Here is a 24,849-nt window from a genome sequence, read left to right on the forward strand (position 1 = left end):
CACTGGGGATAATACATATCATTATAAGCAGCAGGGAGAAATCAGGGTGTCTGGTTCTCAAGAGATTAAATGATTCATGTTGGAAGTCTCTACAGAATAAGCCTTCAATTGTTACAGGCACAAATTGCCAAGGCACCAGCATAGACAGTTTAATACTTGGTATTGGGAGAAAATACAGCATGTGTAGGCCCAACCTTTGTCAGTACAAATGCAGACAAGCAATATATTAACAGAAAGGTCTTTATGGAAATGTGAGTGAACTTGGTTCCTGCATGTTCTTCTGGCAGAAAAAAAGATCACTGCTTGAACTTTTATACAAGTGCTAGATGTCCAAAAGTAAAGCACTGAACTGTCTTTCTTGATGGCTTTTATCCCACCACTGAAAAATAAGCGCCCCTAAAAATGTTTTTTTTACCCTGGGCAACAACATATTTTGATGTTTCTAAGCCAAATGACAGCCTTCTTCTTACAGACTTAGTTGATGAATCTTTCTTATCCTGGAACACCTCAGATACATCAACGTGAAGAGGTATATGGGATGGCAGGTTCCTTTCACTAGACAAAGCAGTCAAACAAACTCAGTTTCCTTACTTCGCTTTAAGAACCTAAGACAGCCTCATCTAAAAACAATGCACACATTCTAATACTTCCAAGTCTTTCTAAAAATAAAAGAGGGGACAAAATCCCCACACTTCTCATTATCATAGTTATGAATATGCCTCAAGTCACAGTGTAAGGAAAAAAAAAATTGTTACTTCAATTTGCACCTCATTCTTTGCTCCACTACCCTTTAACAAACACCTAAACCATCATAGTTATTATCTTACTAAATTGTAAGGTCCTTAACTCGTGATAATTTTGGGGGAAAATATCTGTGTTTAGAACTACATAATAAAGTAGCTTCTGCAGTAGATCTATAGAACTATATAGTACCTTATAGTACTAAGTTCTACTTGTGTATTGAGGTCAATAGCAAGACTATGGTGTGAGCTTTAGAGAATGTAAAAACATGGCCTGGAATATTTTCTGGCTTCTGTACAGCTGAATGTCAAGAACTCCCTATGACCTTCAAAACAGTTCTGTAATACATACAAATTAAATAAACTAGTAAAAAAAAAGTACTTTACAATGAAAAAGTCAAAATAACTTCACCTATGACCTATTTAAATAATATACTTTACCAAATTGGAGCCACTCTGCGAAACATGGTGTCCAGCTTCTGAGCAGCACATGGGAGATTCACACACATGTGATTCATTTCCTGAATTCAACAGGAAAAAAGTGTCTCCAACAAAACAGTCACCATGCTGAGGGTGCAAAGTGCTTCTGGCAAAGGGGTCAGGGTGACAACACCACTCTTCAACTAAATCACTCCAGTTTTCACTCGGTAGAGGAAGAACTCTGAGAAATTTCCTTAGAGGGAAGAAGATAAAAACATTTCAGTAAGTTATAATTCATTTCTAAGACACTTAAAGAGAGTTTAGGCTTCCTACAAATAGTGGGATAAGTATGGCATTTTCTCAAAAGGAAGTGCTTGACTCTCTTTTCAGCCAAAGGCACTTGTTTGGGTGAATTCTGAGAAAGCAGTGGCTGAGTTTCCTGCCAAGTCCATGATGAAGCATTTCCCAAGGGTGAATCTTCAAGAATTATAAGGCAGAATTTGACATAATCCTCTCTTGAAATGAATCATATGGCAAAAATAAAACAGCTCTACCCAGTCATGAAAAATATGATGAGTACTTGCAATTACATTTATTACTTCTTGTAAAATTCCCTAGCACCAAATGTTGATATAAAACTAACAAATACAGACTCATGCCACAGCAAGATTCAGCATGTTCTTTGTTTCAGATACCAGACTTGAAAAAGCTAAAACCTGAAAAAACACCACACTACATCTTCATTAAAAGATGTACAAACAAAACACCAAACAAAGGATAATTCAATCCTAATTTAGATTCAGATACTCAGATCCAACTTTCAGAAGTCATTTACAAAAAGGCAAATCCCTTTCAACTGGGTAGCTGTATGGACCAAGGATACTGCTTCTGGAAATACTACTTTGTTTTCATTATCAGTTGTATTGGGTTTGCATTTTTTGCTCTCTACCTAGTTTCCTTGAATGCTTTTCTTTCGTTACCCTATTTCTTCAGCTGTCAACTGAAACCTTCACCAGAGTTTCTTGATTCTACTCCTTACTTAAAACTTGCAAATATAACTTTGCTTATGGTGCCACTTTGCAAATAAAAACACAGCTGCTAAGCCAATGCTTAGGCATCTTCCCTTTCCTGCAGTTCCCTGATGAACATTTTCTGAAGATGTCAGTTGTTCCCACTGTAGCTTCTTGGTCCTTTTGAATTGTTCAGTAGGTGAAAGAAAAATGTTTTATTAAAAAAATCTATTTTTTTCTAGATAGACAATACATTTAAAACTCTGCTTGCTCCACCTGCAGATCAAAGTTGGAATAACTATTCCTCTAATGCAGCTTTACCCAAACTAAATAAAACTAAATCTCTCAGCACTACCCATGTCTGTCTTCATTTTCTGTGGTCTTTATATACTGCTTGAGATACTATTCAATTCTGCCAAAGTGACAGTTTACTTCTGCTGTTGGCCTAATAACTGATTCTTCATCAGCCTTTACAATTAATTCCAGTGTCTGGAATCACACTAAAAAAAAAAAAAAAGTCTTCCTGAATTGCTTTTCATACAAAAGTAACAAAAAGCTGCCATTGCTCAGCAATGTTCTTACAAGGAAAAAAAAAGACAGAGGTTACTTTAAGCTGCAGACTCACGCTGTCCTGTTTCAATACATCAACCTTTCTTTACTCTCACAGTCTACAGCATATGGATCTTTACTTCTTTTCCAACAAAAGAAGTTTTTCCAACCAGTAAGAATTTCTTAAACAAACTCCTCCTAACTCTGAGCTATACAGAAAATATACTATTTCCACGGTATTTTAGGCTTTTGCCACTCATGGGTGGGAAGCCATATCCTGAGTCACCAGAGCTGGGAAAATGTAACACTTATAAAAATGGAGCCTTCCTAGAAAAACAAACAAAACCAACTTGAGGCTTACTATGTACTGACTAAATTGAAGCTACTAAATAAGATGATAAAACCTAGAAAACCGAGTGACTTATCTCTCCAAACTTGCTCCTAATAAAAATTGAGTTTCTACCTGAAGATACCCACCTAAGCTGCCATCACAGTCAGAGAGCAACAAACAATACTTAGGTTGGGACCTTTAGGAGTAGCTTTCTCCTGACAGTATTTAATCTAGCCAGGCTGAATCTCCTGCTGTAGATAGTTCTCAGATTCCAACCAGAAAAGAAGGTAATTAATTTACTTTTTAGGAGTTTGAAGTTAAGCACTAGTCTATAAGAGCCCTGCCATAAGGATATAAGCCTTAAATGATCTTCCAGGATATGATAAGTATTTGACCATAGAGACCCCTGAAAGGCTGGATTAAGAAAAGTAACCCCAAATGTCCCCAGTAACCCCAAACCTCCAGTAATGCCATTCTGTCTACTGAAAATACTGAAAACTGGAAGTAAAACTGATAGAGCAGCTTTGGAGGGCAACTGGCATCCACACACACCACAGGCCTTTAAGAATTTCCTTATGACAGAAATAAAGTCTTAAAGAATTATTTCATATATGAGGTACTCTTAGCCCAACTGGAGGAAAAGGAAAAAAAAAAAGTATCCCTAATTCTTCGCAGCTCTTGCACAATGGAAGAAAAAAAAATCTAACAATTTCCTCTAATGTGCATAATGTGAGGGAAATAGAAAAGAATGAAAGAGCATAACCCTAACCTCTGAAGAGCTATCAGATTTATGGAAGGAAGCAGACTGAGACAGAGAATTTCAGAAAATGTATAGAGTCAATTTTTGTGCACCAAGGAAGGACTACTTACATTTAAACCATTTCTAGTATATTTCTTAATCTAACCCTTTAAAAGGAAGGCTTCCTATGCAGTCTCTAACAGTAAAAAAATAAGCTTTAGAATAGGTTTGGGGTGGTTTGTTGTTTTTTTTCATTTTAACATAAATTCCTCTTGCTTTCACTGAAGATTACTTCCACCTTCTTTTAAGCAACTTCCTAGATATTGGAAGAATCTTATGTATTCTCCACAATCTTATTTGAACTAAATCCCATTTATTTCAATTTCTTCTTAATGGTATGATTTTCTAGATCTCAGGTTTTGCTTATTACAGACCCTTTCCTAGTAATTCAGACTTTAATATGCTCTCTTTCACACAGTTCTGCAATTGCCTTTCAATCCTTCCAGCTCTGCTGTCACCGTCATACTTAACTCTTCCTGGAGAGATGCAAATATAAAAGTGCAATATGTTTTGAAAGCAAATGTCACTGTCTAGAAATTAGAAGTTCCACTATTTTACAAATGCATCAAAATAAAGAGTTATTACTAGATTTTCTGATGAGACATTTGAGACGAAAAAGTTAAGAAATCCTCATTCAGTTACATTCAGCTAGCCATAAATCGATACCTAAGGCAAGAAAGTAACAGAAATTTAGAGAATGAAACATATTTGTATTATTGTTTCAAGTGCTAGGAGCCACACAGATCATAAAAAGCTGTAAGTACACCTCTAACAATTCTTACATATTCAGCTGAAGCTGTCAAAATTGTTCATCAGAAGAGCTAGACAATGCAGCAGCTTTTTATTAAAATTCTCATTCACTCTGCAGACTTTGTAAAGAACAGAGATAAGGCCGAGTCACACAGCTAAGACAGTTCCTGTGTTTCCCAAATTCAGCATGCCTGAACTATGGGGAGGCAGGTTTTGCTTAAAAGATAAAAGTAAGCTGTGGTCAATATGCCCATTCTGAGCAGCCAGTCTATAATTACAGCATGATTACTGGAGGAAATTTGTAAGAGACTGAAAAGAACTGAAAAGGATACCTGAAATACAGAGGAAAAAAAGAAACCAAGGAGTAAATGAATAAACAGCTAAAAACTGCTTCAGGTAATTTTGCTTTTTGTCATCTGCAGTACTTCAAATGTGTTCTTGTCTACCAATTTTAAAATAAATACCTTTTAGCTGTCTCTAAGTGCACAAAAAACCATGAATACCAATCACTATGGCATTTATTGCTATAAATACAAGACACTGCAGTACTCACCGGTCTTTCACTGCGATGTCACCACAGGACTGACAGTAAAAGACATAATTCTTGTTGGGTTTCAGGCTTTCCCTCAAGGTAAAAACCACATCTATAGATGGAAGGAAATACATTAATCTTCAAAATTGTGAAAAATTTTCAGTCACTTGTATAAAAAAATCTTGCCAAATACCTCAAACCAAAAAGAATAAATCTAACAGACAAAGAAAAATGTTGACATTTTAAACACAACCCTAATTTTTTAGAAGAAGTATCTACATTTAGGAAAAACCTGCCGTCTCCACCTCATGCCCCATATTACTGAGTAGGAACTGTATACGTGAGTAATTATTTTCAAGGTGCAAATCCTCTTCAGAAGGGGGTTGAAATATAGATATAATTGCAAAGACTATAAAAATCAAAATTCAAAGCCACTCTTATGTAATGGTATTTTTGAGCATCAGTGTATCTGCAATACGAGGTGACACACTAATATGTAACACAAATAGCCAGGATGAGGAGCAGAGGCAGGCACTAGTTTCACATTTTCAGGCAGGTAAGAAATCAAGCATTGTGGAACCACTCCAGGGAAAGATAGTGAGCAACGGCCTCTGCAGGCCAGGAAAGCAAAAATGGTCTCACAAAAGGCAGCTCATACAACTTCTCCAAAGAAAAAAAGAAGTTCTAAAAGTCTCCCCAAATTATCTGATAACATGAAATGGAAGTAAAACTGTAAGCTTAGCTCTACATATGAATATGCTATGCATCACCCACTTTCTCATACTTAAGAATCAAAGTTTACTCTCAGCACTGACATTCAATATTTGAAACTTAGGATTCAACCACAAGAGAAAAGTACTTCTAAAGGTTCCAGAATTTCAACTATTTTGCATAAGAATATAAATCATCAGAGGGTAACTAAGACTATCCTACATATATATATTTTGATTACCACCCGGTCCAATATGTATTTTTCACTAGCACAACTTTCCAAGGTTGATTTCTAAAACTTCATCATTGGTCTTTTGAAACACGTCTCCTTAATAGGACACATTAAATAGTTTTAGTATAATCAAGCTGTCAAAGCCCATGCATATTTACAGATTAATGTACAGATGCCATATCAGCATATTAAGAGTATTCTAATGTATTGCTGGTGCTGCATTACTGTATATTACATATTTTATCATCCTTTCTAAAAGCTCAGAATGGTGATTTTGTGTTATTTAATATATCTTTCTGTGTCACATCATATAAAATGAATCTAAACATATTGAGCTTGGATGCCAGGATGTACTACCATGCTTTGTATTTATTGCAAACACATCCTAGACCTGAATTTGCATCATGGAAATAAAGAAAGCAACTTTGCAGATGTTACCTGCTACATTAACTCTGAAACCCCAGCTGTGAGAATAGTGAGTCCCAGCACAAACCCATAATCCTTTATGACTAAGTTGTCAGGGATGAACAACCATAGTCTGATTGCTGGATGAATCTACTCCATTGCTGATAGGATGGGGAGTATGGGTACAAATTGAAAGAAAGGATATTTAGGTTAGACATTAGGAAGAAATTCTTTACTGAGAGAGGTGAGGCACTGGCACAGGCTGCCCAGGAAGGCTGAGGATGCCCCAACCCCGGCAGGTTCAAAGCCAGGCTGGGGAAACCCTTGAGCACTCTGGTCTAGCGGGACTATCTCTGGAAATGGGGATTTGCGACTAGATCATCTTTGAAGTCCATTCCAACCCCTTAGCGTTTTATGATTCCATGATTTTCAGCTACCAAACACGGAACATAAGAGAAATAGAGTAATTTAATAAAGTATTTTTGAAGTACTATGGGAAGCACGGCGGGGCGGGAGAACTGTGAGCAGATCCCAAACACATCGCGTTTCCCTTTCACTACGTCATTTCGGCACTTTCAGCTTCTAAAGCTGACAATTCCAGAAGGCGTTTGCTCTACCGAACCTACACTTCACAGCCCCTCCCACAAGCACCTCCCACGCCCCCGACCGCAGGTCCCAGCCCAGGCCCCCGCCCCGCCCTCACCGGCGGCGGGCGGCGCGCCGCGCAGGCGCACGCGCAGGTGCAGCCCGTCCCCGCGCAGCAGCCGCAGCCCGCGGCACGAGGGCGGCGCCAGCCTGACCCCTGCCGGCAGCGCCGCCGCATCGCAGCTCCCGCCGCTCTTCACTTCCAGGGAATCCGCGCACACCGAGACCTCCACCGGCGCGCTGGGGAGCTCCGCCGCCGCGCTGCGGAGGAAAAGCAACGGGTATGCCTCGGGAAGGAGCTGTCGGGGCGCGCTGCTGCTTTATACAGGCCGGCCCGCAGCTCCCCCGCAGCCCCAGTCGCGCCCCGGGATCCACGCGGTGAACGAGAAGCAGCCGAGAGAAGCAATCCACCGTTCTCAGGAAAAATTTATTTGCACGGTAGCCCGGGCTGTGCCGAGCCTAACAGGCAGGGAGAGGTGCCCGCACACAACCCGGTCCCCCCGCTGAAGGCTAAGGACGCCGAAAGCCAGCCCCGCCGCGCCCCCCGGCTGCCCCGCACGGCCCGGGCGGCAGCGGCCCCGCACTACCGGATAACCAGCAGCGCGCTCTGCGTCCCCCGCCTGATCTCCATCAGGAACGCTCCCGCCATGCCGGCGCAGCGGCGCCGGGCGCCGCGCAGGACGCGGCCGCGAGCCCGAACCCGCCGGCGCAGGCGCGAACCCGCCGCCCGCCCGTCACAGCGCCGCCTGCGTGCAACCGCAGAGACACAGAATCACTGACACTGGAAGAGACCTTAAAGATCATCCACACCAACCCCGCGCTGCCGCTGTAACCCCTAAACCACATCACCCAGCGCTACATTCAGCGCCTCTTGAACACCTCTAGGGATGGCGACTCCACTACCTCCCTGGCAAAATACTTTTCTAAAGTCTAATCTGAACGTCTCCTGTCTCAGTTTAGGGCCATTCCCGCAATCACAGTAGGTATGGCAGAAGTGATCGGCCCCCAAAACCTCCTTTCAGGCAGCTGTAGAGAGCAGTGAGACCAGAGAACCCCAGCTGCCTCAGCCGTTCCTGTAAGACATGGCCGCTGCTGGCGGTAGAGTCAGGCCTGGGGGCCCAGGGATAAGTCCCGTCGGGTCCCGAGCCCCAAGGACAAGCTCTGCACAACCGGCTGGTCTCAGGGGTTTTCTTATGCCCAGTCTCTTCTGTGTCAACATCGGGCTGTCATCTGCCTTCCCGCCACACCGCCGCCGGGAGGAGCCTGGGCCCGTTCTCTCGGGCCCTCCCCACAGGAACTGCGGGCTGTGCCTGGGGGTGTGTGCTCCGGATTCGTGGCCAAACGGAGTTGATAATAAGTTTCTGTTTCAGCTGTTGCTGTACGGTGTTTGGACACTGTTAAGGCCTCCTCCGTGTCTCACTCCGCACCACCCAGCAAGTAGGCTGGAGGTGGGGAAGAGCCTGGGGCAGGGGGAGAGGTCGTACAGCCGACTTGAATCGACCAAAGTGATGTTTCATGGCACATAACATCGGTATTACACACAGCGTGGCAGTAAAACTCAGGGCATAGTCTTTCCAAAGTGACCCCTGCTCAGATACTGACTGAACATCAGCAGTCTTGTGGGAGATGGTGAGTGATTGTCTGTTTGGGAGGATTTTTTGTTCCTCTTTCACCACTGCACACTTCATCCAGGATGCCGCCCTCAAAGCTGATGTTCAGTATTCAAGGACACCAAGGAAAGAAACTTTCACTTTGTAAAAAATGAATCTTCCCATAATGTTAAAAGTGTTTACTTTTTGTGAAGTCACAAGACCTTCTGTGGTTGCAGATAGTTGTTGGAAAACATGATCTGCAAAACTTTAAACAAATAGGCAAATTTGCACAGGTTACTTTTATAGCAATTTATGATCAAAGACATGATTATAGTGAAGTAATCTTAGTCCTTGGAGTTATCAAAACCAAGTAGGAGTCCCAAAGAAGAAAAAGGAGTAAAGTTAGATTTTGTGGGAAAAAATGCAGCAGACAATAGTCAACAGTTTCAACTGAGTTGTTTTTTTTTTGTTGTTTTTCACAAAGCATGAATTTATTGAAGTATTCTAAGATGGGACTATACTGTCTACATGCTGTTCTGAGGTTTTGTTGTTGTTGTTTGTTTTCTTGTTTTTCAAGGAAGAAGAATAATTAGTCTACATGATAGGTTTCATTTCCAATTAATTCTCAAACAAATGTACATATTCTGGGCTAAATTGCTGTGGACAAGTAGGTCATACGTCAAACATAAACCCCATGTAATTATAGGAGAATTGACTCCTAGTATTAGTAAAAGGTCTTTGATGTTACCCAAAGTTATGAAGTTATGAATAATCTTAAGTGTTCGTAGGGTGTGAGCCTCACTTATTAAAAATTGTCTGTTACAGGTTTCTCACCATTTCTGCTGTGAAATAATTACAGAGAAAGGAAGGTAAATTTCCTACAGAGCAAGTGCACCTAACATCAGTGCTGCACCCAGCCCAGTATTTTGACTCCATCATTAGAAGAACAAGGTACTAATAAGGAAGAGCTCCATAGTGTGGTTGCTTCCAGGTACTTCCCCTTTGGGTACATTCCTACCCAATTCCTTCATTGTCCACTTATGGATCTGTCTGTCATCAATATGAATAATGTATCCTTCAACCTACAGATAGTGTCCAAGTCCCCAGCCCCTGGTGAAGTTTTCTCCTTTGCAGAAAAGAAATTTCTGTGCCTCCTTATTCTCATACTGTGGGGTTTGGTTAAAAATAACTTTGTTGCCTTTCATGATTTTGTGGACTTTGATCAATCTGTCTCCTGCCTTTTCTCTGTGCATTGAACAGTCACAGTCATTATTGCTCTTGCTGTAATATAGCAGTGACATCTCTCCACAGTGCCTTTCCCCACTTCTCCACATCCCTCTTGAGCTGTGAAGACAAGAATTGATGCCATAATCAATCTGAGGCTGCACCAGCCTTTTACACAACAGCAAAACAACTACCTCTGTCTTGTTCTCAATATTCTTCCCAACGATGTACAATGTTTTTTTGATTGTCACTGCACATAAAGTTGATGAGACAATTTGAAAGAAGTGTTTTGGAGCTCTGAGCCACTACTAAATTTGGCACAAGGGAAGCTTAGAAATCCAACTGCTCTGCAATGCAGTAGCATGTAAAAGCACACATGGTCAGTTATTGACAGTCACTTCCCCTCTGTGAAGTTCACCACTGTTAAATAGCTCAAAAAGCACAACCAATCTAGTTAACAGTTACATCTCAAAGGCATTTATAATATCTTCAAAGAAAAAAAAATTAGGTGCACTACTTTAATTAAAAATATATGACATGTATAGTCATACTTGATGCCTCAGAAAACCAGTGGAAATTGTCAGCTTTCCAGAAGGTAACTATTTTTCATGTACCCATTTCTGGTATAGTTTAATGAGAAAAGGATTTACATTTACTCTTTATTATTATCCCAAGTCTGGAGAATAAAATTAGATTTTGTTAAATATTGTCTGGCAACATAACTCACTGAGTAGAAAATTTATAAATAAAATTTATGAGATTTTCCCCTGGCAATATTTTAGAAATACTTGTCCTCAGACAAAGCCTAAAATATTAATCATGTAATTTTTCTTTTTTTTTTTTTTCAGTTACTCAAGTCATTTATAACCATGAGCTGTTTGCTATTATGAAGCCTGCTTAAATTTGAGAACTATAATGATGACTTTAAAACTAACAGATTACAGTCAAAGAGCTGTACCTTTTACACTGGGGAACTGTAAAAAAAGAAATTGAAAAATCACTTTTGCAATTCAATAAAAATACCTTCCAATACCATCCATATCATCACAGACAACTTTGGCTTGGAAGGGACTAGGTGGGGGTTGGCCTCTTCTGCCAGGCAACCAGAGACAGGACAAGAGGACATAGTCATAAGCTGTGCCAGGGGAGGTTCAGGTTGGACATTCAGAGGCAACTCTTCGCAGAAAGGGTGGTTAGACATTGGAATGGGCTGCCCATGGAGGCAGTGGAGTCACAGTTCCTGCAGGTGGCTGGACATGGAACTTAGTTCCATGGTGTGGTTAGCATGGTAGTGTTTGATCATAGGTTGGACTCGATGATCTGAGACATCTTATCCAACCTAATTGATTCTGTGATCTTAGAGATCATCTCCTTCCAACCCCCGCTGCCATAAGCACGGACACCTTCTACTAGACCAGGTTGCTCAGAGCCCCATCCAATCCGGCCTCGAACGCTTCCAGGAATGGGCCATCCACAGCTTCACCGGGCAACCTGTTGCAGTATAACTTTCTAAAGAGCCGGCCACGTTCCATTTTTACCTGCTCTGTATTTGTAAACTCAGTAAGAGGCCAGATAAACAACCCCAAGCAGAGATAAACAGTCCCGCAGAGCCCGCCGCGCACCTGCGGCCGCGCGCCGCCAGGGGGCGCAGCGGGGCTGCGCGGCGGGCGGGGCGGGGCAGCGCGGCGCGGGGCACGCCGGGAGCTGTCAGGGCGGCGCGGGGGTGCCGGTGGCGGTCGGGCTCTTCCGGCTCGGGTCGCTCAGGTAACGCCGCTCCCTCCGCTCCTTCCCCGGGACCCTGGTGCGGCCACGCAGCGCGGCCCGGCGGCGGCTGCTGCTGTTCCTCCCCTCCCTCCACCCGCTTTGCCGCGCCGCTGTTGGGGAGGGTCCGCCCCTGGAGCCGAGCCGGCCCTCTGCTCTGCTTTGCTTTGCTCTGCGCTCCCCGCCGGCACCGTCGTGGCGGGCGACGGCTGGGCCGTACTGGGTTGTGTGCGAGGGATAGGTGCTGAGGAGCCCCGGGAGAGCGGTTGTAGCCTGTTAATTGCGCTGCATCAATTAACCTGTGGCACCTGTGCACCCCTCCTCTCCGCGCTCTGTCTTTCCGCAGCCCCGAGTTTTGGGGTGCGGAGTCTCTCCCCGCGCCCGCACCCCGGCAGCGGCCAGCGGGGCCTGGCTTCGCCCTTCGTGGTGGAGCTTCCCCACGGAGCTCTTCCAGCCTGCCTTGGCATTGGGCTGCCGGGGTCGTCCTGCTTTGACCTTGAGCGTCCAGGGGGCTGTGGGCCTCTTAGGGTGAGATTCCTGGTTGCTGGAGTTACTGCGTGTTGTATTTAGAAGGGTACATGGGACATACGACTGTCACTGGGTTGTGTGGTGCAGGGTTAAATTTCATCTGTTGATGCAGAGATGGCCTTAAATCTTGTGATGCTAGTTTGAAAAGCATAAATATATGACAGCTTCTGATGTTAAATGTTTTAAGAAATAATATTTTCATACATGTGACAATAACCAGAGAAGCCTGAACAATTTATCTCTTTAAGTGACCTAAAATATGTTTGATATGATGTGCAGGTTTTAAAGAGCTTATTCTGGGTGACTCAACTGTTGTTTTTGTTGCTGATTGCAAGAACCCTTTCACTCCTGGATCTTTCAGTATGCAGTAATAGTGAAAGTGTTATGGTTCTCAGGTTAACTGCAGAGTGTTACTGATACCTGAATTCTGGCTGTAGGAGTGTGAAGAGTTGAGAAGACTGTATCTAAAGAGTAACAGGCTAGATACTTGTAGGTAATAAAGGGGCCACATTATAATGTTGAAGATCCTTGTCTTTTCATTTTGCTGCTGAGGCTTGGCCTGTGTTAAATACTTAAACAGGCCTGGCTATCAAATTTGTTCTCTTTGTGGTTTTTTTTGTTTGGTTGGTTGGTTTTGGTTGGTTTTCTTTTATGCTGGTATGTTTTCAGAAAGAGAGTGGAACATAGTAGATCTTTTGCTCCTAGTGTGATGGCTAAATATTGTGAATATCCAAAAAGTACAGTAATTTCCAATATAGCATGAATGAATATTATTAGGGGGGATGTCAGTTTGGAAGCAGGCAGAATATTTACAGCATAATTTGTGGTTTTGTTTTCATTGGCAGGAGAATTGGCACTTTTGGAAACTAAGCAGCCTGGAAATGATATGGGCAAAGGCTGCATTTCTAGCTCCTGAATGTCTTGCTTTCCCAACTTGTTGGTAGCACCTGTGACAGTAGATATTTAACCAGCTTTTTGCAAAGAAAAGGTATCTTATATTTTCCATTACTGGAGTGGCAGTGCATTTGAGTGGATGGCTCTGTTCACCACGGAGGCAGTGCTTTTCCTGTGTAAGATTATTAGCATGCTGTGCAGACCATTGGAAATGCTCATCACAGGCACAGCAGTTGTGTGGGTGATGTGGTGCTGTGGATCAGCCCTAGCCAGCGGCCAAGCCTCATTTCTCCACCTGCAGGACAAGGGAGAGAATGAGAAGGATAATAGGAAGAAAACTCAGGGGTTGAGATAAGGACAGTTTAGTAGGGAAAGCAGCAGATACACTAGCAAAGCAAAACAAGGAATGAATTTACCCCTTCCCATGGGCAGGCAGGTGTTCGGCCCTCTCCAGGGGAGCAGGGTCCCATCACACCTAGTGGTAGCTTGGGAGGAAAACAAACACCATCACTACCAATGTTTCCCCTTCCTCCTTCTTTGTATGCTAAGCATGATGTCATGTTTTCATGTCTTTGGCCATTTTGGGTCACCTGTACCAGCTCTGTCTCCTCTGAACTTCCCATGCGCTTCCAGCCTGCTCACCAGCATGGCAGTACAAAAAAAAAACCACAAAAGGCCTTGGCTCTGTGTAAGCTCATCCAGCAATAACAAAAATACCTCTATATTATCAGCCATGTTTAGCACAAATCTGAAACAGCCCCGTACCAGCTGCTGTGGAGAAAATGAACTGTACTCCTTTGGTGTCAGTGGGCTCAGTCTGTAATCTCCTGTCAGTGTTTTCTATTTGAATACAGGGAGGACACTTCCATGTGTTCATCTCTGGTTAGTTCTCTTGGCCACCATTCCTGCTGTCCACTTTTAATGTCTTCTTGCTTATCCAGGAATTACTGCTTGCTCTGGATTGGCTGGCTGAAAATGCTTATTGATATTCTTTTCTCTTTTTTCCTTTTCTTTTTACTTTTTTGTCTTTGGTGGAGCTGTATTATGTTAAATCTGCAACGTGTAGAAGAGAACCAAGAAGAGATATTAAGTATATTTTTAAAAAATCCTGTTTTGAAAATGATTGAGAAAAATAGGAGGTAGAAAAGAAACTACACTAAATGATACCTGCTAAAGCATGAAATAGAAAAATGGAAGTAATTTTTCTGTATGCACATAAATTGTCTTCCAGATTAATAACCATGTTACTCTGACTTACAGCTGAAAATAAGCTGAATGATAAATAGAAGCAGTAAGTTATATGTTTCCCTCTGAGAGGCTGGGGAGAAGAACCACTACAGGATCAACCATTTTCTCCCCATAGCTGAAACAAGAAATGAAAAGAAAGCACCAAGGAGAATCAGTAAATAGTTTTACAAGTCAACACATTCCTATTTTTGTCAGAAACTTATAGTTGAGTATAAGCATTAAAAAATAGTTAGAAGTCTAGGAATGGTGCTTTGCCTGACTTGTTTTTTCATTTGCAGAAATTGTAGGGAATTTAACCTTTAATTCATGTCTTTTCTGGCTTACTTCTGAGGTTAAGGGGAATGAACAAGTTTTGGTCTGGGCACTATTTTCAGAATAGAGAGGAAAAGGATTCTACTTTACAAATTCCTTTGAAGTCTACCTCTGGAATTGGGAAACCAGTTGCATTGTAGAATGTAACCACAGTCTAAATAATGCAGAGATACATGCATGGCATATGACACTATTTTAGAATTAAAATCAGAATGAAGTTACAGAAATTCATTGACATTAATGAATTACTGATACCTTAAGCCTCAGGGCATAATAAAAAAAGGAAGATGAAGTCTTGCCCAAATGCATTGTATTAAGTTATCCAAGTAAGGTAAGGATAAGGATATGAGAGCTTCTGACATGCCTTTGTGAAAAGACCTGTCAAGATTGTTTGAAGACAGAATGTTAAACCCACCTGAAGCTACATATTAGGACAATGGGTATGGATAAATGAAAGGCTATTGTGAGCAAAGAATAAATGAATAAATTACCTGGCTATCACTTTTTTTGTTGTTAATTTGGTAGATTCTGTGTTAAGCTGTGTATCAGAATATTTAAAGAGAAGTTTCAATGTGAAGGCACAGCATTACCTTGGAATCAAAGCTTCTCACTCAGTACAGAGTATTGCAAGTGTAATGTAAGACAGTGAACCTCATCTAAGTATATTTTTTTTTCGTGTACTAAGCTGAAAAATATCCTGAAGTTGGCAAACTCTCCTTTAAAGCAAAGAATAGGACAAATATAGCTGTAAATGAAGTGATTCTGGTTTGAGTTGATTTCGTTGTTATGTTTACTATGGCAATTTTGCTGTTGTTTATCTATTTATTTTAAATGTATGATATATTAATTTGACTTACTAATTTGACAAGAATAAAAAATGTGCAAGAAAGAAAAAGAATACCGCAAGGAAAGTCTTCTCTCAATAAATGCTTGGAAAAGAAAAGCTAGCTAGTTAAAAAGGAATTCTTTTCAGAGAGGGTTCTTTTCATTTGAAGTCATGAGGTTGAAACACACAAAAGTGGAAATAAATTGCAGTTTATTTTAGGAAGCCTGTCCTGTTCCTGTTCTCAGGCAGCTGGTGAGAAGGTAACTATTTGACGTCGTGTACTTATCAAGCACTACTCAAGAGGGAGGGCAGTGGTCCCAAGGCCCAGTGGGTGTGTGTGAGAGCTGGCCAGTTCTGCTGTGGACTGGGAAAGCACACAGCCACGGTGCTCACAGGTGGCACAGGAGCCACGGGGAGGGTGTGGCTGCACTCGCACCAGAACACTTGTTCTCCCTGTGATGGTGCTTTTTCCAACCCACGGAACTTGTGGTTACCTGGCATGTGGCTATGCCAGGTAAATACCTTCCATATCCTGTGCATAGTAATCCAAACAGCCTTATTGCTGATATTCAGTCTCAGGAGCTCTTTATGAAGGTGAGAACTGATGCTGTATGATGTTGCAGGTTGACTGTGGATAGCTGAAAAAGGCCCTGCCAGCCCGGGGAGCAAGTCAACCTTTTTTTTTAATTTTTTTTTTTTGAGCATGGCAACAGCTTCTTTTGGTCAAGGGAGCAGTAGTTGATACACTATAGACAATGTTACACATAATTTCAGAGTAAGGATTTTATGTTTCTGCTTGGCTCAGCATTGTGAAAGTGACTGGTGACTCTAGGACATTATCTTTTGTGCTCTGGTGGAAGGTCTCTTTGCCCATGGCAGAGGAGTAGGAGCTAGATGCACTTTAGGGTACATTCTAATTCAAAACATTCTATGATTTAACAAAAGTTCTTGAATATTTGGTATTGTTCAAATGCCAGCTCTGAGAATGAGATGATTATTTTTAAAATGTCTTTAATTTAATTGTTTACACTTCTTTGATCGATGCATTGCTGCCAAAATTTAAGATTTGTGTGGAATGATGGTAACTCTGTGAACTGAGATGAAATAAAGTTTGAGGCAACATTCTGAGGACTTGCCAAATTGACTGCATGGTAAATTCTAGGGGGCTTTTTTTTTCTTCAAATGTGTAATTGAACATGAGGGAAATAGTGACCAGTTCTAGATTTATACTGAAATATTGCTTATTCAAATGTAATGGTCAACAAAGGGAAAAAGGGGACAAAAAAAGTACTTGAAAGTAAGTGTTGAAGAATAGCCACAGTTTCAAAGAAGCATTTTCCCATTTTTCTCTATGTTATGTTATTCTGACTTAAACTGCCATCTGTTTTTTAGTAAGATGTGTTAGATGTTTTGCATAATTTAGAATAAGAAGCAAGGCTGTCTGGAGCTTTGTTGATTTTTGGATGTAAAATGATCACTGATTGAGCTATAATTTATTGTATAGAGAATACAGAAATCGTTTGTTGTAAGAGAGGAAAAATGGGGGAATGTTATTTTAATATAAGAAAATATTTTAGTTAATGGTTGACCTGAGCTTTAAGAAAGATGCAAATCATCATCTTTCATTTACTGGCTGATGTAAGTTCAGATCTGTGAAATCTGAATATTTGATTTGATCTCATAAAGAACGACACTTTAAAAGTAGACACTCTAGTGTAAGATTCTGGCATTCATGAAGTGCAAAAGTACCTAACTCTAGAAAAGATGGTGTCTCTTATAATTTGCCAGAAAGACTGAGATAGTCCTGAGCAGTATGCAGGCAATAGTGCTCAAGGGCTGAAAGAAAAGGAGTCAGTAGTTTTCTGTTGGTGGGTCTGGAGTCAAAAATCAAAATTTCTGTCCAATATATGAAACTGTTTTGTAGCTCACCTGTTAAATATTGAGAAGGTGTCATAAAATAGAATTGAGTAGAAGGGTTAAAATGTCACCCTAAACTCAGTTTTTAAGAAGCAATTTTAAGAAACATGTATTTGTCAATGACAGTGAGAAGTCTTTGGTCACTTTCTTCTCCCCTCTGACAAACAGATGTAGATTTGGGGGTTTTGTTTATGGTTTCAGAAAAAATATGCTTTAAAGCACATTCATTTAAGGCTTGTTTATGATTATAAATTTATATAGTAACTAGAGCAGTTGAATTCTGAGAAGGCTTGTTGTACGTTCCTTATGAATTTTTAAGCTTGTTCCTTGTTCCTCTTTATGGACGCCTGTCTGGTGTAAGCCACCCTTTGGAAGACTGTACGACAGAAATAGCAGAAAAAACATTTTATATACCTGATGTACTTGCATCAGACTCTGCTCACTGATAGACTTAGGTTTACTCCAGTCTTTTTTCTGTAAAGAACATGCAAAAGAAGATAAAATTTACTCAGTTTCTTTTTACTGACAGTTTAATTTTTTTTATGTAATAATGAATCAACTTGTTTTGTAGCTTCATAAGTAAGGAGGGTGCACATCCAGTTGGGTACCTAAGCTAACCTCTGTAGTACAAGCTGTAGGTTTTCTCGCATTTAGGGGTTTTCTTTCTTTTTTTTATATGAGAATCACTCCCAAGAAAACATCTTGTGTTGATTTAAAAATTGCCAGTATGAGTAATGCACAGATTATTATACAGATTTGATTTAATTTAATTTTGTTGTGAAAGAAATTTTAATACCAAAAGCAGAGCTATTTTTTTTCTGTGGAAGAATGTAATGTGCCATGTCCGCATGTGAATAGACTAGAAAAGTGTACTGAGAAATTATTAGTCACAATAATAAATCTTACTAAGTGTTGTAGACTGTTTCAGGATACTAATGACATAATGGCTAGTTACAGTTAATAATACTGCTAGGTGGGGTTCTTTTGTTTTGTTTGTTTGTGTAGTATGGAGGAGATTCCTCTTTCATTATTCTACTGAATAGCAGTTGGCCAAAATAACAAGCTCAAATGGTTCTTATTCTTCAGAAGATATTAGAGATTTCTATTTGCAAAGTTCTTAGACTGTGGAAAGCCAATCTAGAAACAGAGTAATTAGCTGTAATTGGAAAATCTTTATCTGTGGTTATAGAAGAATGTATATATTTTCTATATTTGAATTTAATCTGTAGAGTCTGGTGTGGGATTTACAGGACTTATTTTGCTATTCATGTTGTTAAATGCTTCTGAGGGGAAGCAAAGCATAGTAAATTACCAAATGATAAGGCTTCTGTTTTCCATATATTCGAATCTGTGTTTGTATTGAGTCTGTTTAAATACAAATGTTTTTCTGCAGTTGCTGGCTTAAAATGTGGGCACTATACATGGCTTAAAAAGCAACAGCACTACAGTGAAATTAGAGTTTGTTGTCGTCTGCTTTTTAATTGCTTACTAGTTCTTTTACTGTGCATCCCATAGCCACCCTTGAAATGGTACACAATTTAAAAAATGCATTGGCATATTGCATTGCAAAGCAGAAACCCTGAGGAATTCAAAGGAGCAAGCTTGTGAGCTCGGATTCTTGCAGTACTTGGAACAAATCTTGAGAGATTGCTTGAAGTGACTTGATGTATGCAGATTTGTGCTCCACAATCAGCCACTGGATGTGTACCAGTATTTAAGTATTGCAGATTGGTATGAAGCACACAGGTAGAGCAATTATCTGATGCTTGAAAAAAAAAGAAGAGTGGAATAGTAGCAAATCAAACCTGAAGAGGAGCTTTGGGGTAAAATAGATAAGGGAGATCTTATGAATCAAGTCTTATAACCTTGTGATTAAATCAAAACAGAATCTAGATAAAAGTTGCATTTATGGAATTGATTTGATGAAGCTGCTGTTCCTCTCCACATTACTTTGGCTTCAGTGAAAAACATTTAGAGCTTCTTAAAGAGGTGAATAGTTTGTGTTGAGGTGAGACAGAAGGCACTTAGGTACAAAAGATATGAAGAATGAGCACTTGCTGTGGAAACAGCTGAAGCAATATTGTTTTAACATGAGTTGGAGGAAAACCAATACCACCTCATTGGTGAAGGGAACTGACAGCTGCTCTGGGAACACACCATGCACAACCCCCAGCAAAAGATCCACAGCCCCAGACACCTGTTTTCCTTGTCAGAGTCATGTGCAAAGACTCCACAGACATCCAGGTGTACCCACCAGGTGTGGTGTCCATATTTTAATGCCCACTAGAAGGTGAAGTAGAAGGTAGTAAGTGTCAGGACCTACTTCTGCAATCACTATTTAAATATAATTGCACTAAACTATTTGAAAGTGTGTAGTACATCTTAAGCAGTTTCTTCCTCATTGATAAGCTTTTTGCTGGGACAGAAAGCATATTTCCTTTTTGACATCCATTTAAAAATGGACATCTAACAGGTCAGTGATTGCCTATGTCAGACTTATGAGAATGGCTTAACCCTCAGTATGAGAAACTTGGCTCATCTCATCTGGTAAACAAAAAGTGAAAAAACATTCCCCGAAGGATTGTGCTCTTCATATCTTTGTTTAAAAAGAGAAACAAATAAAGAACATTCCAAGGAAATTTGGCCCTCGTGCCAAATGATGATTGTGTAATGACAAGATAAATGTTTTTTTCTGTGGGCTGTCTGATGGTGTAGCAGAAAATGCTATTTTTCATTTTCTTTAATCTACCAAATTTTATTTTTTATCTAACTTTTTTGAAGTAATAAATGATGAAAGAATAAGGGTGTGATGCTTATAAAGAAATAGACACTACCAAGCTTTACATTTTATTGAAATACCAGCTGTAAAATCAAATGTTTTTAAATCTGCATTTTTATTATAGATGAGGAGAATAGGCAAGTATTGATAAGAATACATTATAGAAATATGAAATTTTTAAAAACTACATTGTGAAATATCTTTAGACTAAACAAAAAGAAAACCATAGCAAACAAGTTTATTTTTATGTATGAGAATTCATAACAATTGACATTCCTGTAATTTTAATGATTGTAGAATAGAAGTAGTCCAAGGTTTATAAAAATAATACATAACATTTATGTAGTATCCTCTCTGGATGCCTCACTTATTATGGCTGCTCATGATTTGTCTAAAAGTGAGATTTCATTGTGGGAAAAAGCATGCGAAAAATTATTTGTATAAATTCTTTTTGGAAAAAAGCCCCACTTTTTAAGATAGAAAAATAAGACCATAACTGTAGAGTAGTGAGAAAACAGTGAATTTTTTCTTCTCTATATGAAACTTCATAATGATCAAATTTGCACAGCCAGTGCATGGTAGCCTTGTCTAAAAGCATAGTTACTCAGTTAAAGATGTTAATGTATTTTGTTTTTAAAATTAAGGGATTGTTCTGATTAGTTTTTAAGTCTGAAAGGAAGCTACCTGTTTAACCCTGTACTCCACCTGGTTTGTTTAACCTTTGATGATCCTTTATGAGACCACTCTCAGCTCTCAGGTCTTTCAAGCACTTGAGGAAGAAAGAGCCCTGTCTTCCACTCAGCCATAAGTGGTTGCATTTAAGCTTTAGCTGGATAAAAAAGGATTCTGATGCATTCTTTGCTGAAAAAGAATTATTTACTGTGTCAAATTCTTTCTCCATCCATTGTGCCTGGAAAAATTGGAACTGTGCTGGTTTTAGATGTGGTAGTTCTTTTTTCTTTCTTTTTTCAATTTTTTAATACTTTATTTCACTTTTGGAGATCAGACTGGTGGTTTTGCAGCTGTCTCTTTGAGAAATCTGTTGGCATTTTACAGGTTTTCCAGAACAAACCTGATCTTTTTTGGGATTTAATCCAGAAATGGTTATTATAAAACGAAACCGCAAGAAAAGGGTTGTTTTGTTTTTTGGTTTTTTAAAATTAAAACTGGTATCTTAAGTGCTTTATGCCAGTGAAATATTGTGAGATCTATCAATTTGACACTCAGAATGTGTTTTTTAATTAATGGCTTGCATTTCTCTTCTGTCTTGGAGACAATTTGTCATTATTACTCTGCCATCAGAATCAAGAGTGCAGAAACCTTGTAATTTTTGGCCTTTTTATTCACTCCTTCTATCCAGGTCTTTTCATTTTGTCTGCCATTTTCTTGTTTTTCTCTGTTCTTGCAACTTTCCTTATCATAGAAGACAGTCTGATGAATACTGCTTCTTTATACCTGTTCCATGGTTTATTTGGTTTTTTCAGTCCTGCTTCAGCCTGTACTTCTTTCGATTCTGCACACAATTTTCTTCCCATTTCCCTTTAATTGAGACAGAAGAGAACAGCATCTACTGAATGTTAAGTCTCTTCTGAAGCCAAGTAAAAAGAAATCCCAAAGGTCTCCCCCAATAATACTCTCATTATTGAAAGGGGCACCAAATCTGCTTTTTTCACAGACGTCCTACAATAGTATTTCTTGTTGAGTTATATTTGCTTAGGGTGAAAGTAGCTTTGAAAACAAATTTCTTTTAAAAGGTTATTGAACCTCTGATATTAAAAAAAAAAAAAAAAAAAAGTACAGAGTAGTGTTCTGGAACTAGAATGTCTTAATTACTTGGTGTAGACTATCACCTGATGAAAATACATTGGGTAAATTGCAAAAGCCTATGATTACAGAACACTGGTAAACATGTACTTTTGTTGTGCCTGGATGACAATAATGAAAAAACAAAGTAGAGTTGCATCACTGGATTAGAATAGCAAGTCTTGTAAAAGGAAGTGTTGATGCACAGAAGTCCTTTGAATAGTGTGTAACTATTGTATGTATCCTTCAGTTTTGTCTTCTGCTTGGAAGTGATTCAGAAAGATTGGTGTCTTCTGTTTGCAGAAAGGCTGGTTTGTTGAAAGCTGGGGGTTTCTGGTGATGGGCTCAGAGGAAGTAAAGAAGACAAGAAATCACTTTTTTGCATTGTTAAGAGCAAGCAGTGCTTTTTGGGGAGACAGTGCATTAATTTTCTAGGGATTTTTGTTTGGCTTGTGACATTGTGATTTTTATTATTTATTTGGGTTTTTAATAGGACTTGATGTTGGATATGTGTTAAATATTTCCTGATATTTGTTTGCAATCATTTAGCTTTTTTTTATGGTTTGTTGTAACCTGATTTCAGATTTTTCTTAATATCTTTGAGGAAAATGTAGTGCTTTTTATACATATTTTAACAATATGTCTTGGGAACAATGGCTTCAGGGCTTTTTTTCTTTCATATTTTGAATAGGTAATGTCTGTACATGAATTGCAAGCTGGTCTCTAGTGGGGACACCCTGGGAGGATGAACACGGAGGAGCTGGAGCTACTGACTGATTCCAAGTACAGAAACTATGTAGCAGCTGTTGACAAAGCACTGAAGAACTTTGAATATTCCAGTGAATGGGCAGATTTAATATCAGCACTTGGGAAGCTAAACAAGGTATGCCTGGCAAGTGCTCTTAAAAAGGTTCAGGAATTGCAAAAGGTACCACAAAAGGTGAACAGTATGGAAGTGCAAGGTTCCAGCTGTCTAATACTCTTGCAAATATTTCAGCAGTCTGAGCCAAATGTTGGGTGTGGGCAAGGAACAAACAAATCAAACACCTTTCTGAGATCTAGAGTTGAACCCTTGGTAACTAAAGGGAGAAGTTATTTGTATTTCTAGTGGAAATAAATGCACTATCTCTTCTGTTAGTAACATTTACTTCTAATATCATTCATCTTATAGAAATAATGTGAAAAATAGTAACTGGTATAAATATCAGCAGTTGTTTCATGAAGCATGGGTACTAAAATGAGGCTCAAATCATTCATGGACCAGAGAATATTATCATTTTGATTCATTTTAACAGTTAAGTTTAATGGGCAATATCATTGTAATCTTCAATAGTAGTTTACAAATGAATACAGATCTTGATATCCATAAAAATATTATTTTAGACACTTGTATGTGTTTCTAGGCAGCCCCACTCAGGAAAATTAGACTATAGTTGGAAGTGACATCATTTTGTATGAACTCCCTTCTTTTTTTTTTTTTTTTTTTTTTTTTTTAATTGTAGCAGTACTTGCTGCATGTTTGTGAAATGTGAAGGCTATGATATGGGGCGGGGGGGAGGGAAATAAAAAAATTTAAATGCAAGTCTGTTTTCCAGTCCTGATGTGATAACATAGTTTCAGACAGTGGTGAAGTTTTGTGTGTGATCTCACTCTACTTCATTCTCTTAAAGCTGTCCTGGACTCATGACCCTCAGTTTAACAGTCTTCTTTGAGCTAGTGCTAATGGATTTTTTTCAAATGGAAATAGCAATTTTTGTCCTCAAATGAATGAGTAAATGGCAAATGGACAAGCTGTAGGCAAGAAGCGCATTACAAGTGAAGTTTTTAAATGCCTTGGCAATTTCACCTGTAACAAGTGTACAAGTGAAAAACATGGCAGAGATAAACCTCCATGGTAGATTTTAATGGCCTTGGGTTTTTTTCTTGTAACCTAGGTTTGTGTGGTGACTTACTGAGCATGTCTAGGAACTCCTTTAGAAAATGTGCATTTTATAACTTCTTTTGTGCTGTTTTTCTTCATGTGCTGATTTACCAGGTGCTACAGAACAACGCCAAGTACCAGGTAGTACCCAAAAAGCTGACGATAGGCAAGCGCTTGGCACAATGTCTGCATCCAGCTCTGCCTGGTGGGGTTCATCGGAAGGCACTTGAAACATATGAGATCATTTTTAAAATCATTGGACCCAAACGTTTGGCCAAAGATCTGTTCCTCTACAGGTACAATATTTTAAACAACTCCCTTCCAAATCATAGTCGAGATCTTTTTGTTTTCCTGTGTTTTATATTTGCAGCATTACTTTGTTATATAGCAAGAATCAGTCAAGAACCAATTTCTTTCCCTCATGTTATTGGTGCTTTCCTAATACTTTTCTTCTGAATATTGTATAATGGAAGATAAAAAGATCACCTAAGTTGTTGTTAGGAACTGATTTTAGTGCAAGAAAACCTGGAATTTATTATTGAAATAAAAATTTCTGCCTGTATGTACAGTACATATAGTAATTGAAATGTTAACTCCTCATTGTATTAACACTACATTTTCATTTTGGTGGTTTTGGAAAAGAATCTCATATAGTTTCTAGCAAGAAACTTTTTCATCAAATTAAGAGAACAGAAAGATTTTGTTTTGTTAGCATGGGGGGCAAGTACAAACTGTTTCTCAGTCTCTGGAACTGATGATAATGGAAAGGAAGGATAACCTTGAAAAGTTAAGTTTACTCAGCATGTGCAGTTCCTAAACCTCCATTTTGAGGTGTACATTTTTGGTTGGGTGTGGTGGACAAGACATTAAGTTATTTATTATATAATGAATAAAGGGATGTGTGCACACTGTCACATGTG

General features: G+C 39.5%; 2 protein-coding genes across 3 annotated transcripts in view; one reads left to right on the top strand and one right to left on the bottom strand.

Moving 5' to 3' along the window:
* Positions 1-7,850, bottom strand: part of UBE3D (ubiquitin protein ligase E3D) — a 74,343-nt gene extending 66,493 nt beyond the window's left edge. For both annotated transcript variants that reach the window (XM_056488504.1, XM_056488505.1), the window contains exons 1-4: positions 7,712-7,850; positions 7,183-7,385; positions 5,153-5,243; positions 1,182-1,413 (exon numbers count right to left, since the gene is read on the bottom strand). In XM_056488504.1, the coding sequence (XP_056344479.1) occupies positions 1,182-1,413; positions 5,153-5,243; positions 7,183-7,385; positions 7,712-7,773 (588 nt within the window). In that variant the 5' untranslated portion in view covers positions 7,774-7,850. The remainder of the gene's footprint in view (positions 1-1,181; positions 1,414-5,152; positions 5,244-7,182; positions 7,386-7,711) is intronic.
* A 3,765-nt stretch (positions 7,851-11,615) lies between these two features.
* DOP1A (DOP1 leucine zipper like protein A) overlaps positions 11,616-24,849 on the top strand; it is a 59,504-nt gene continuing 46,270 nt past the window's right edge. Inside the window, exons 1-3 of the mRNA XM_056488506.1 lie at positions 11,616-11,704; positions 22,700-22,891; positions 24,044-24,225. Of these exons, the coding sequence (XP_056344481.1) occupies positions 22,754-22,891; positions 24,044-24,225 (320 nt within the window). The 5' untranslated portion in view covers positions 11,616-11,704; positions 22,700-22,753. The remainder of the gene's footprint in view (positions 11,705-22,699; positions 22,892-24,043; positions 24,226-24,849) is intronic.

The sequence above is a fragment of the Oenanthe melanoleuca genome, chromosome 3 (assembly GCF_029582105.1).
Source record: "Oenanthe melanoleuca isolate GR-GAL-2019-014 chromosome 3, OMel1.0, whole genome shotgun sequence".
NCBI classification, from domain to species: Eukaryota; Metazoa; Chordata; class Aves; order Passeriformes; family Muscicapidae; genus Oenanthe; species Oenanthe melanoleuca.